A 14,957-nucleotide genomic window follows, 5' to 3' on the forward strand; every position below is an offset into this window, starting at 1 on the left:
ACAACATAAGCCTGACTGTATGTCAAGCCAAAGTGGACAAAAGTACATATTTATTGATATTTATAAATAATTATTTATTAATATTTATAATTCAATTACAAATATTTAAAAATCATTTATTAATATTTAAAATATGGCAATTATAAATATTTATAAATGAATTATAAATATTAATAAAGGAATTATATATTTTTTAATTAAATTCAAAGTGGACAAAAATGCCTACTTATAAATAATTATAAATATTACTAATTCAATTATATATATTTATAAATGATTTATAAATATTAATGAATGAATTATTAATATTCATAAATTAATTATAAATGTTTAAAAATATAAGACAATTATTGATAATTATAATTCATCTATGATTATTTATAAATCATTTATAATTTTTTTAAATTGAATTATAGATATTTATAAATAACATCATTAAACATATTTATAAATTAATTATAAATATTAATAAATGAATTATGAATATTTATAATTCAATTATAAATATTTATGATTCAATAGCAAATACTTATAATTATTTATAAATATTTATAAATAGGTATTTTTGTCCACTTTGGCTTGCCATACGACTGGGCTTTTGAAATCAACCAGCAGAACAAACACACACTAAAAAATTAGCTCTAAAACCATTTTACTTACCCCAAATAAAATTCACTTAAACTTCTAACATTTTAATACTAGTTTTTACCTCTTTATTGTCGTAGAGAAAATAATTTTTTTCTAACGTAGACTAATTTATTCCAGTCGGATAAATTTTCTGGCTTCTGTAATGCGGATATACAGTTCAACTCCGATTTTGTTTTTGATTTAGAAAACTAGGTGCCATTTGCAATTTTCGTAAGTTTGGTCTTTTCTTAACTGTATTCAAACAATTCTGTGAGATACAGGCCTCATATTTATGTCTGCGTTTTTTCATTTCTTTTCAATGACTTCACTTTAAAAAATGTGTGGTTGTGTGACGACATGTAATGAATATAACCTATCGCGTCGTTGTGTCTTGTATCAACACTATAAGATAATTTCCGATCAACTATCAGGCACGAAACCACAATTAATTTTCCCACTGTCTTCTTCATAGCCTTTCTGTAATTTAAAAAAATTCCACCGGCGCAATTCAATTCAGATTTTCAGGGACGTTAATTTGAACCTTCCAACAACTTATATAAAAATATAAAAAAATTTACCATTATTTTTTCAAATTTTATGCATAAACACAGAGATACCCTAAAAAATGACCCAAAATGGCTTCTGGATGTCACAAACTTGACCTTTTTTGACCTCACCAAATCACAACCTAAATGTCAAATTTCTCATTTCAACACATCTACTAAAATAATTTCATTATTCCTCTTCCATTTGAGCACAAAAAGTATGAGAAATTCTGAAAGGAAGTGTTTCTAAAAATTTTTTGAAAAATCCCCTATTATTATAGGAACTATATTCGTATACAACGAAAAGCTAAGGGCAGATAATTGTGGTCTCGTACCTATTAGATGCGCTAAAGTTAAAATACTGTAATAAAAAACCATCTTCTGTTATTTCATCATATTTCCAATCATTCTGCAAAGTTTCGATCAAATCGGCTCATTATCATGTCCACAAACCAGCTTCAAAGACAGCTACCCAAAACTGTTTGCAGCTCTTCTTTCTTATCTGAAAAATTCCAAAAGTTAGATATGACCACTTTTATCAATATTGCAATAACTTTTTTACTTTTGGAGATATTTTCACAAACTAAAGTGTTTTTTTCTCTTGGATAATTATAGTATTTGAATTACAAATTTTCTTTTATCAAAATAGTTTTAAAGTGGTTTAATTTTTTTTTTCAAATTCCAAATATGGAAAAAAATAGAATTGAATCAAATGAAGCTAAAATTAAAAATACTTCTACTTCATAAAAAATATAGAAAAAAATATTGTAAATTACTTTAATAATTCAGAAAACAGCCCCAATTTACAGATTCTTGATAAGTTGAAAAGTATTTGTGTAAATAATTATTTTCTACAGGTGGCAATATGACCAATAATCTAAAGGCTCAGGGTTGCATACTCATACATAAAGTTCTTCAGATAAGAAAATTTTTGAATAATTACACAGGTATTTTAGGAAATTTTCATCACAGCAAGTTTTTTTCTTCACATTTTAAAGAAAACAAAATTGATTTATCACATTTGGGTCTCAAAGAACGAAAATTATAATATAGTGGTGCAAAAATGGTCAATTTAATTTTTTTTTTTTTTTCTAAAGGCATTTTATTTTTTTTTACTAGTATCTACTTAAAAAGTACAAAAACAATCCCAAATCAAATATTTGTTATCAATAATACGGAATTAAACCACCATATTGGCTTTCCTTTGATGATTCTTTGAAAACCCCCCATCACTCAGGGGGCAGTCTAGTATCCTATTAGGATCAAATTATCTGATCTAATGAGTAAAAGACTGCACCCTGAGCCTTATTAGAACTAAGTAAACATTGTCAGCATCTAGAAATTCTCACCTAAACTATCAAAAGAACCAAAAAGTACAAATAGTAGCCCTTTCGAGACTAAAATCATACCAAATTTTGTTGCGGAACCATACAAGAAGAAGATTCAAATATGTTTACTGATGGTAATACTCCACACAACAAAGGCAAAACTGGTCTAGCAGGAAGCCACAAGGTTAGTAATGCTGGACGGTTCAAGAAAGGTCATACTCCGTGGTCGAAAGGTCTCGTTTTTGAGAATGCAGTTTCATCAGATGAAGAAGAGTCAAAAGCTTACATCCGAATGAATCTGCAAGATCACCAACAAGACGACATCAAAGCTGATTCCGTATCCAGGACTGACAGCTCACAAGTGGTAAAAGAAGTTGGAAGTGGTGTGATTAAATCCAGTATGATCCTGCGGCCACGGTTCCTGAAAGCAGACAAAGAAAAGGTGACATCAAATAATTCTCATATTATTGAGAGTGAAAAGATGTTTGACATGTTCAACTTGGCGTACCAACAGCACAGGGAAACACCAAAAACTTGTAAGAGGCCATGGATGGAGCCACATAGTGACAGAAAATGGGGTGCCTGTATCATGTACAGAGTTCGGTGTGCAAACTGTTGGTTTGTGACTCCAACACTAGCAAAGTTGTACTCAGAAGTTGAAAACAACAAGCCAGGGCCAAATCCAGCCGGTACTAACATTGCGCTAGTTTCAGCAGGACTAGATAGTCCAATAGGAAGCACCAAGACCCAGGAGATTTTAGCGCGTGTAAGTGTTCCACCTCCATGCAAGAGTGGTATGCAGAGAAACACCGACCGAATTTCTAAAGTTATGGTAAAGCAGAACAAGGACGACATGAAAGATAAGGTTGAACAAGTGAAGGCATACAACAAAAAGAAGGGACAACCAGAAAATGTGATAGATGTGACCTTAGATGGCAGGTACCCAACTGCAACAAGGTCCAGCAGGAAGAAACCAGGGTTAAATGCATCACAGGCACAGATGCTTGCGATTGAACAAAATACTCCATGGCAGTTTGTAGTCGCATCATCTTCACTAAACCAGCTATGTTGGAAGGGAGCTTGGCTCAGAGGAAAGGGATTTGATGCAGAGTGCCCAGGCCATGAAGACTGTACTGCTACCCTTCATAGAACTATACCAATATCAGAATATGCCATGGGAAAAGAAATTGGAAATCAGCTTGCACTGCAAGGTATGCTTATCCGTTATGCCACAACAGATGGAGATGCACGTTCCGCTAAAGGAGTAGAAGATGCCATACATGTACTGTATCCTATGTGGGAAGTGCAGAGACTGGCGGACCCAGTACATCTAAGCCAACATCAATTCCGAGCGGGAATGCGAGCTGAGTTTAGTGAGACCATGTTTCATGGACAAACTAAAGAAGAGAACAAAGACTTGAAGAAAATGTTTAGCCTGGACTTGAAGTGTCGCAGTTCCATGATATTGAACCAGTTAATGAATGAATATAACAAGGACACAGAAAAAGTATGTAAAAAATTACCTACCATCCTTTCAACTACAGTCCAGTGTTATGGTGGAGACTGTTCATCTTGCCTGAAGGAGTCTGTGGTATGCAAAGGTACAGTCAGTGATAACTGGTGGACTAGATCCTTTTACCTAAGCACTTACAACATCACTGTGCTGAAAATAGATGAAATTGATGAAATTATACTGCTAGAACTACTGAAAATGATACTTAGTGAGGAAGCAGTCAATAGCATGAGAATGTTCCACACAACAAATAAAAATGAAGGAGTTCATCGTGCATTGAGTGTGAGTTTACCAAAAAATGTAACTCATGGAAAAAACATGGAAGGCAGACTTCATTCTGCAATACACAGGACCAACAACAGACCTGGTACATCAGCCAAGATGAAAAGCAAAGAGTTGAACATTAAAGTGTCCGAAGACTGTGAGACCTTCTTTGATAAAATGGACAGAGAGTATACTTACAAAAGGAATTATGAGCAGAAACCTGAAGTAAAGATAAGAAGGTTACAACAGACAGCTGTCAGACTGGAGGAACACAAGATTCATAAAGAGCTCCACAAAAAGAGACCAGACTATGTAAAAGGGCAACTAGATCCTGTACCAGATGAGCTGATGCATGATGCATACTGCAAGAAGAAGATGCCTAAGTAAAAGACAGACAGCTTAAAAAAATCAAAGGTCCTTTTAAGGACCACCCAAATCTTTCAAAAAGATTTCTTATATTGATACGAATAAAATGAAATTTAATGAATAAATGAACACTTTCCCCTGCCCATTTTCTTTTAAATCCATTAAAATACCTAAATTATTATCTGGCATCTTAAGGTGCACTAAACAGGGGGGAAAGGGGGCAATGTGACCTATACATTCCCCTTTCGACACACATGTTTGCCTACTGTTGTTGATACCATGTGGTTCCAACACCAGATGAGCTACATTTATGCATTTGGTATTGTGGCACAGGTGTGATACATCAACAGCTGCTAACTGTGCAGCCCTATGCTGTATCATGTATGCAAGCCTGTGCACATATAATAATTTCCACCCAATGGCACCAGGAAATCTACAATTTATGACCCCATATTTGCCACTTGGTGTACATGACCCTGTCCAAATAAAACACTCTCCATTTAGCCCAAGGGCACATTTTTCCTCTAGCTTTTGATGATACTTCTGAAAAAAGGCATCCATTTTGTAAAGTTACTTTTTCAAGCAAGATTGAGTAGGAATATTTCTCAAAACGAGGATTTGGTACTCCTCAAAACCACAAAAAAAGTCCAAATTTGAGATATCCATCTCCTATCTTTTGAAAAATGGCTAAATTATGCAAAATTTCCTCAAAATATAGTAAATTTGATATATTTCAATAGTACTGTACCTCTACTACACATATGAAACATAAAAATACTCACCAGTATAAAAATGTAGCCATATCAGCTGTTTTTGTATGCAAACATACCTCTCTATTAGGCACGAAACCACAATTAATTTTCCCACTGTCTTCTTCATAGCCTTTCTGTAATTTAAAAAAATTCCACCGGCGCAATTCAATTCAGATTTTCAGGGACGTTAATTTGAACCTTCCAACAACTTATATAAAAAATATAAAAAAATTTACCATTATTTTTTCAAATTTTATGCATAAACACAGAGATACCCTAAAAAATGACCCAAAATGGCTTCTGGATGTCACAAACTTGACCTTTTTTGACCTCACCAAATCACAACCTAAATGTCAAATTTCTCATTTCAACACATCTACTAAAATAATTTCATTATTCCTCTTCCATTTGAGCACAAAAAGTATGAGAAATTCTGAAAGGAAGTGTTTCTAAAAATTTTTTGAAAAATCCCCTATTATTATAGGAACTATATTCGTATACAACGAAAAGCTAAGGGCAGATAATTGTGGTCTCGTACCATCATTCTGGTTCTGTGCATCCTGAAAGAATGTTTTACCCAAAAGAAATTCTCGACCAAAATATCAAGCATTGTTTTCAGTGTGTGTTAGTTTTTAGTTTCTCCATGTCTTTGTCCTTGGGTTTCCGCTAGAATTTGATTACTTAAATTCAGGAATTCATTTTTGAGGAAAATGACTTAAATGTATGAGACTTGGAAGAGTTGTTAGATATATTTTTATAGATTTCTTTGACAATCATTTTTTTCATGAAAAAAAAAAGCATTTAACTAGAGAGTTTCTGTATTAGACATCTTCTTGTATAATTTCGACTGACCATATTTTGCTACAAAGTAACCTGAGTCCTGACTATTAAAGAACAAAGGGCCTTATGAAATTGGAAGTCAAGAACATCTATCATTATATATTTAATGAGTACAGCTACTATGTTGTCTCTTATTTACACAGAAGTAGAGAGTTTTTTTTCTCAGACCAAACTGGTGAAATGTACTGTCATAGAAACAAGATAAAACAGATCTCATTAAATAATGTAATTCCAGAGGTGAATTCAGACAAGGGCGTGGCAGGTGTGCGCCCTCTAAAATTAATAAGATTTTACATGTTAGACATAAATTGCACCAAGAAATGTCATGAAGCTCTGTCAAATTTATTTTATAAACTTAACCCTATACTACATGTAATTCAGTGAAAAAACTATAAAGTATATATTCATACATGTATGACTGTAAACCTTACATGTACTTGTAGAAGACCTGCTTCCTACCCTTTTGAAATCCTAGCTGTAACACTGAAATAAAATATAAAATATTGTTATTCATGTTACAAATGTCAGTGATTTTCCAACCCTTATTTTAGGTCCAAATTTTGGCCCCATTCTCAATAAGAAAAAGGCTCTAAAAATCCCAATAGTTGGTTGTAAAATTCTCAGTTGTCAGTAGACGTCCGGTCGCCTTGAGACTGCGATCGTGTTGTAAAAATTCTTCCGTATCATACTTTGTTTATTTACATTTGGATCATCTTTCGGGGTGTTTCGTTAGTTTTCCTTATACTATCAATGCCTTTATGATTACATTGCAATCTGTTCAATTCTATGGCATTGTTGCACTTTAAGGGGACTAAAAAAAGTTAACAGACAAGCCGAAAAATGACCCATACAATTTGTTAACAGAATATTTCTGACTGGGCAATACAATTGCTATTGTGGTGATGTCTCATAATTCCAAGTTCTATTTAAAAAAAATAAAAACTGCTCAGCTGATAGTGCTTAATGTCAGAAATTAGATTCATTTGGCTTAAAAAATCAACATGAAAGAAAACTTAAATTTTAATATATTATTAAATTCAAATGACAAATGTTTTTTTAATGTTTGAAACTAATGAAAAAAGAAAACAATGTGCATTATTGAGATGAATATTTGGTGAGAGATATATATGTACACACTTTTCTTCAGTCTCTCTTGTATCCAAATTGTCTTCCAAAGGAGATCTGCAATCTTCAATACTGAGGGAACTGTAGTGTTTCTCATTTATGTATCATTTCCCAAATTAGCGAGTTTACACGCTTTTTTCCCCAATTGCATGGGCCCTGGGCCCCTTCCCAAAAATCACTGAATGTATTTACTGCTGTTCAAGCACTTTTACAAAGAAAGAAACTAATTGATAAATATGACATTAATATCAGTTTCAGTATCAAAAACAAAATGTACCTCTATTTAAATCTTTACAAGGATTTTTAACTTAAAAAATTCATATTTTTACTATTGCTTGGACTGAATATGAAGCAATTGTCATATGATCTTGATATTGTTGCAGAACCAGGTTAACTCTCCAGCGCCACAAAACTTGAAAAATTACTTTATAGTTGAGTATCAGTCAATCCCCCTATTAAGTCGGACCCCCATTTCTGTCAAATAATTCTGGAACCTAGCCTTGACCCGCTTATAAGTCAGACTGATTTCCGACAGCTGCACTCTCCTTAGTTACAATATGTTCGTTTTGATACAATGCACCTGGTCCATGCTCCCAGTTTTTAGTGGAGTCCGAGTTGCTTATTTGCTTTTGTTACTTTGTATGTATGATTTTAGTTACTTTACATTCTTTGTTGTGTACAGTGTATGTCTGTTTTCCATGTTTGGTCTTTGTCCCTGGATTACATTCTTTTGATTACCACTATAACCTTGGTTCCCTTGATTACTCTTTCAATAAATGTTGAAATTAATTATTATAAGTCAGAGCTGTTTTTATAGTTGTAAGTAATTAAATTCTTGACATTTAGCCTGATTGTTGTATTAATACAGCCATTTTTTTATTCTTTCTAATTTTGATGCAACAACCCATAACCCAAATTAATATCATAAATATAGGGAACAACAAGGAATAAAGCCAGGAAGTTCATAATAATCTAACAACTTAATATTGATAAGATATTTCTGTAAGTTAAGAGGCTTTATCTTAAGAAAAAAGAAATTCACTAAAAGAATTGTAATAACCAACTTAAATATTGATTACTTTTGTCACAAATTATGGTACCCTATTGGGTTATGTTTCTATTACACCTTCAGGTATTTGGTTATATGAGTGTGCACAAGTAAAATTAAGCATTACACCACAATTAATTTTCAAGTGCATTTCAATGTACACATTTGAGCTGATTAAAAAAATCCACTGGCACAAACTGAATAAAACTTCTCCGGCCTAAAGATACATGTACCTACTAACAGGATTTTATATATGTGTCATAGGTGCAAAACTCATTGCACAAACTCATTGCACAAAATTTTAACATTTTTGTAAAAAATTTACCTGTACTGGTCCTCCAACATCAAAGCCGCTCATGATAGAGAGAGGCATATGCGTCAGATTTGGATAGCTAGTGGGCGACCTAGAAGTATGACTTTTGAAACTTACAAAAATTATAAACACACTAAAAGTGACTTTAGAAGGGTCCAGCAGGCACCTGCTGATGAATATATACGCAAAACATATGATGACATTAATAAAGCCGCTGAGTGTGATATCCACTTCTTCTGGAAACTTGTTAAGCGTAAAAAACAATCTCAAAGTATACTCTATCCTGAAATTATTTATAACCAGAAAGTTAGTAATTCTCCGGCAGAAGTTGTTGATTCCTTTAGAGAATACTTTGCTGACCTTTATAACGAAACCTCAAATGACAATTAAGACGTAGAGAGTAGAATCGTCCTATCTTGATCTTAAAAACTTGGCATTAGAAAGTGGGACGTTGACTGGTGGTGCTATAACAGAAGACAAAGTCAGTAACTTTATTAAAGACTTGAAGCATTGGAAAGTTGGTGGGTGTGACCGTATTCAATACGAACATTTTATTTATGGTGGAGATCTGGTTGTACAATTCCTGACATTTTTTTTTTAATTGTGTATTTTCTTGTGGACACATCCGGAAGTCTTGAAAAAAGGACTTATCGTTCTGTTATACAAGGGAAACGGAAAACCGAAGAACTCACCGGACAGTTATCGTCCAATAAGCTTACTTCCATGCACTCTAAAATTGTTTAAACAGATAATTTTAATTAAAAGTCACGAATGGAAGGTGTAATATCTGAAAACAGAATTTTTCCGAACCCTAAGCAGCAGGGATTTCTAAAAAGGTCTCAGTTGCCTTATGGCTTCCTTTAATTTGAATGAAACTCTATATTATAATTTAGAATTGTCGAACCGTGTATATGTTGCTTTCTTAGATAGTAAGAAAGCATTCGACACAGAATGGCGTAAGGATCTAATGTATGAACTTACTCAGTTAGGAGTTAAAGGTAAATTGTGGCAAATCATTGACGATTGTCACATTGAAACGCATAGTGCTATTGGAGTAAATCAGCACCAGTCACGTTTTTTCGAAGTATTTGAAGGTGTGAGACAGGGTGGGGTTTTGTCAGGTTTGTTGTATTTAGTTTTTATTAACGATTTATTGTATGATATTGAACGTTCAAATCCTAATACTAGTATCATTAATATTATTAGCTGTGCCCCGGGCCTAGCAGATGATATATCATGCATCGGTAATAACATGGCTACTGTCCAACGTACAAGTATGTTGAATGTCTGCTTCAATTATTCTAGGAAGTGGCAATTCCGATTCAGTGCAAAGTCTTGTATTGTTCGTTTTTTATTGAATTTTAGACCTACCCCTGTAGATTACGTATGGAAAATAGGTTGAGACATTGTACCTGTGGTAGAAAGTCAAACATATTTACATATTGAATTGAACTCGCAATTCAAATCATACGACAGAACTTCAAATTTTTGTAGTAAAGGTAGAAACTGCTACTATGCTTTAAAAGGAATTTCTTTCGATGGTTCTAGCGCAAATGTAATGTTAAAATTTTATTAATCTGTTATCTTACTGTCATTTCTATATGGCTGCGAAATGTAGACTAATTTGAAAACTAAAGATTTGTCCTTGTTGAATGTGTTCCAACACTTTATTGCAAAAGACATTCTTGCACTTTCTAGCATCGTCTTACAAAAAGTAGATCACATAATTAAACCCTCGGCACTGTGCCACAAAGATTATAAAAGTACTTAAGTCTGAGAATATTCTTACTGTAGGAAAAACAAACTTTGTCACCAGGCCCAAATTTTACAGAAAAATTGGATGAAAATCCATGAATTTTTTAATTATGGCCTTATATCTGTGTTTCTGCTTTTGATTTTGCTCGTAATAAATTTCCAGAAGACACATGGGAATTCCATTAATCATTCTAATATAGAGCACTAACAAGAAATCTATCAGAGCATGCTTTAAAATGGCTGAAAATGCTTGAAAATAACTAGTGTCAGATCACATTACTAATGATTAAGTTGATCTAAAATTTTGGCAGCATGGCACACATCCCACTGACCCCCTGTTGTTTCTCTAGGACATTAATAGATGTTTGCAACCAGTGTTTTCTTAGAATGGATGTACTGTTTGAAGGTATGGGAAGAACAAGCATTTTTGACAAGCACTCTGGGGTCTCTTCAAGGTGGTAGTCCTAGGGTAAGGACATAGCTATTGAAATCAGTGATATGTTTGTATTATATTCAATTTCCCCAAAGCCTATCAAGCTTTCATTTGAAACAGAAGTTACTTTGATGCTTACACAAGATTGATGTCAAATGAACTGATGAAGATGTTTCTAATTCAATTTCTTAACTATTTTAGCTTTACTGAGAGATGTGATTTATTTAAGAAACCCATGCACACTAGAAGTTCAGAACAGGATAATGGAACGAGAAAAAATATTTGAACAGATACAAGGGGCTGTAAGTATTTGTTGTGAGAATGTGTTATTATGGTCACCGAAATATCATGGGGAGGCTCAAATTATATGTATTGTGGTATCTGTCACTAAAATTGTTTGCTCAGTTCTGGTGAAAATTAGTTGTGCAAAATATTTTGCTTGGTGTTCACAAAGAATTTTTCAGCACACCCGTTGTACAGCATTTGCTCACCTGAACTGAATGTTGCAGCTGATTGAGCTTATAAAATGCCATCAGTTTGCATCTATTATCTGTCATCCCTTAACTTCATAATTTGCTCAACTGCATGAAAACCCAGCGACTAATTTTAACCAAACTTGGCAGGAATGATGTATATTGAAGCTTCCACCAAAGATCCATCATTGGTTCTGCATAAACAAGATTTCGAACATCAACTCCCCTGAAACTGCAGTGGCCAATGTTTTGAAACTTAATATGTTTAATGCATCTACAAACAATGCACTTTTTGTGTGGCTCAGGTGGCTGCAGCCACCTAAAGTTGCCATTGAAACTTTATGGGGACATACAATTTGGGCTTTATCTCTGCTTTTACTAAGACAATAGTGACCAACATTGCGGAAACAATAATGGGTCCGCTTTTAACATGTGATAACATTGATAAATGCGTTTTACAAACTTTCTACTTTTTTTTGTGGCTGAGGGGAACATCCCTGAGTCTGAGAGCTCCCCCATTATGTTTCATGCATTTTTAATTTTTTCTTAATATGATCACTATCAAATATCACTATCAACAGCTTTTGAAAAATATAAAAAAGATGTACATACTGTACATGTACATGTCATGTGGCTTATCTTGCTGCAACAAACAGGACAAATTTGATGTTGATCATAAGGCCAAACTTACAGTGATCAGGGCCGTAGCAAGGTTTTCTGAATGGGGCAGTGAACTGATTGTTGAGGGGTCTGGGGACCACTTAAGAACCCAGTGAGTCCAAAGGGGCAAAGCCCCTGGAAGCTCTGAAGCAGGAAAAGTAAATATCTCAAGGATTGTAGCTATATATTCTACTGAAAATCAGAAATATAAAAAGGAAAACAAATATGAAACATCATTTAATGATTCGTCTTTAGACTCTCGTTTCCTGCACACATGTTTCCTGAACACATGCAAAACACTCAACAAACCCATGAAAAATGAATGTTTCTATCTGTATCATACTTCAGTGTTCTTTCTATGATTGACAAAAACATTCTCGTTACTCCTGAAATCTAATTTTTCAATGAGAGGGAGTTTCTCATGCTAATCTCGTCAAGCTGCTTAAGCATTTAAAATTTGTTAAATAATATTCATTCTAATCCGGTAAGTTACTGTATTTAATCATTTTTCATTGTAGACTAGAAAATATTGCCACAAATTAGCCATTATTTCATACGCAATAAACAAACAGATGGTTATTTGGGTTGTCAAATATTCCTACGCTGTTGCTTGTATGTCATGCGGGGACATACAAACTAGCGATAATTTTCATTCTCACTTGTCTGGCATGAGGCTGAAAATTATCATATAGCAAGATCAAAGGGATTTTAAACAAAATAGTGATAAAGTATCTTACATCTAAATATTAAAGCATCACATTTGGACCCTATGGGATGTTCTTTTTAGATGGCATCCAAGTAAAAAATATAGCATCAGGGCAATGTGATGCCATAGAGAGATCACTGCCCCTGGCATGCATGTAAAAGAACCGTAAACTTTCCCAGCGTGTGTTTAAACACACTATAAACAAATGCTTTTAGGGTGCATGATAGAAAAGTGCCAATAGGTTACATTTAAGCCCAAGATAGATGAATGATGAAAAATGATAACATGAACAATGTCAAAATTTAAAAAAAAAAAAACTACTTTATATAAAAATACAAAAATATGTAAAAATTATAGCAAAAAAAAGGTGAATAATGAGTTTACTATAATCATCTAATGCTTCTATCAAGTGTTTAAACTATTGCTGGTAAAAAATATATTGTGTGTTAATAACACATAAAAAATACTCAGCAAGAGAACAATTAACAATGCACTAAGGCTAAAATGGAAAACTAGAACATTTCAAGGAGTGTAAAACAATACATATGTACATGATATAAAACTAATTTATTGTCTGTGTAAGATGTCCAAACTTGCCATGGGAACCATCATAATCTGACTGTTTTTAAAGTATGTACATGTACTTGTACCAATTAATCTGATATATTCTGGCAATCTACAAATAATTTGTTGTTTATATATCTGTTGCAGTGTCAGTCATTGATATCAGAGAATGAAGAGTTTGTATTCATCAGTGTCAACACCCAGACCAAACAATCTAAGTGTATGGCCTCACAGATTGGTGTAGACTTTCTCAACCAACAGCTAGTAGTTGATTCAGTAGACACTTGTTTCCTACAGCTGTTTAAAAATTTAGTCAAAGGTAATTACAAATAAACTAAGCACATTATTTCTATATGTAAACATTTTAGCTGTTAAAAATGTGGGGAAATAAGTACCACAAAAATATATCTCACAATGAAAAATCACACTTATCAAGTTTAAATTTCTTTCAAGCTTACAACCCTCCTATTTTGTAAGACTTTCAAAAATTTCAGTACGTCCAGACAATAACTTGAACACATTTGTATAAGGGAATTATTTCTTTGAAAATGTACATTAAAATGCATTGTCTCAAGAGGAAAGAGTAATCAAGGGAACCAAGGTTATAGCGGTAATCAAAAGAATGTAATCCAGGAAGGCTGGGATTGATTTTGGAGGTTGTGAAATGGACCTCTGTTGTCATATAAAGCTGCACTTTGTCAAACATTTTATATATTATACCCCACCTTGCAAGTGGGTGTATATAGTGATGGTGGGTCTTTCCTTCTGTACTTCCACCCTTTTGTTACATGGGGTTCTGAATCAATTACTACCCCCTACACTATATGGAGTTGAATGAAACTTTGACAAAATCTCTATCTTTCCATTGTGCACCTCTTTTTTTAGATTTTGATTTAAATCAATCTGGAGGTCAAAAGTTGCATGCCATCAAATGGGGAAGTTGAGGTATCAAGTATGTGGTCAATGCTCACAGTCTTTTTGTCTCGCCTGGGACGAAAGTCGCGGAAGACACAACTTAGGTTTTGCTTTTCAGGCAGCGGCAGCATCCACAAACTTAACATTAAGTTTTCTGACAAGTTCATTTCAGCATGAACCCCTTATGCTAGGTCAATGACATTTGGTGTACAGATGCATTACCATCATTGCATAAAAAATTCATGCCAATTTTATACATATTACCCTGGAGTCATGGTCTGTTGACTTGGAAAATTCAATGTTAAAAGTTTAATGTAAAGTTTTTTTTTAAGTGCATTTCAACTGCTGAACCCCTTAAGCTAAGTCAATGATATTTAGTGTACATCATTGTATCAAAAATGCATGCCAATTGCGTGCATATACCCCTGCAGTCTAGTGCATTTTGAAGTGGTAGCACAAAACTGATAATTTCATAATTTCATATTATTATATAAAATGTGAAAGCATCACAAAAAAACAAGTACAATATGTACTATCTTTAAAGAAAATATCTGATGCAGTAAAATTTGTTCTTTTTATTTATAATTTTCTACATTTCATTCAGGAAATAAAACATGACACACAATTTAAATTTTCAATGCAGTTTTTTTTTAACGCCACTAAGTTATCAGTAATTTGGCCAGTTGGAAACAGAATTTTGATCAGATGACTTGCATTTCCATGGAAGAGC

At 33.4% G+C, this 14,957-nt stretch overlaps 1 protein-coding gene across 1 annotated transcript in view; it reads left to right on the top strand.

Annotated features, from left to right (window-relative positions):
• Positions 1-797: 797 nt before the first annotated feature.
• Positions 798-14,957, top strand: part of LOC148597601 (uncharacterized) — a 38,486-nt gene continuing 24,326 nt past the window's right edge. The window contains exons 1-3 of the mRNA XM_088563053.1: positions 798-858; positions 11,111-11,211; positions 13,460-13,631. Of these exons, the coding sequence (XP_088419179.1) occupies positions 11,173-11,211; positions 13,460-13,631 (211 nt within the window). The 5' untranslated portion in view covers positions 798-858; positions 11,111-11,172. The remainder of the gene's footprint in view (positions 859-11,110; positions 11,212-13,459; positions 13,632-14,957) is intronic.

This window comes from Perna viridis, chromosome 15 (assembly GCF_037379345.1).
Source record: "Perna viridis isolate PV_CMFRI_1.1 ecotype Kerala chromosome 15, ASM3737934v1, whole genome shotgun sequence".
NCBI lineage: Eukaryota > Metazoa > Mollusca > Bivalvia > Mytilida > Mytilidae > Perna > Perna viridis.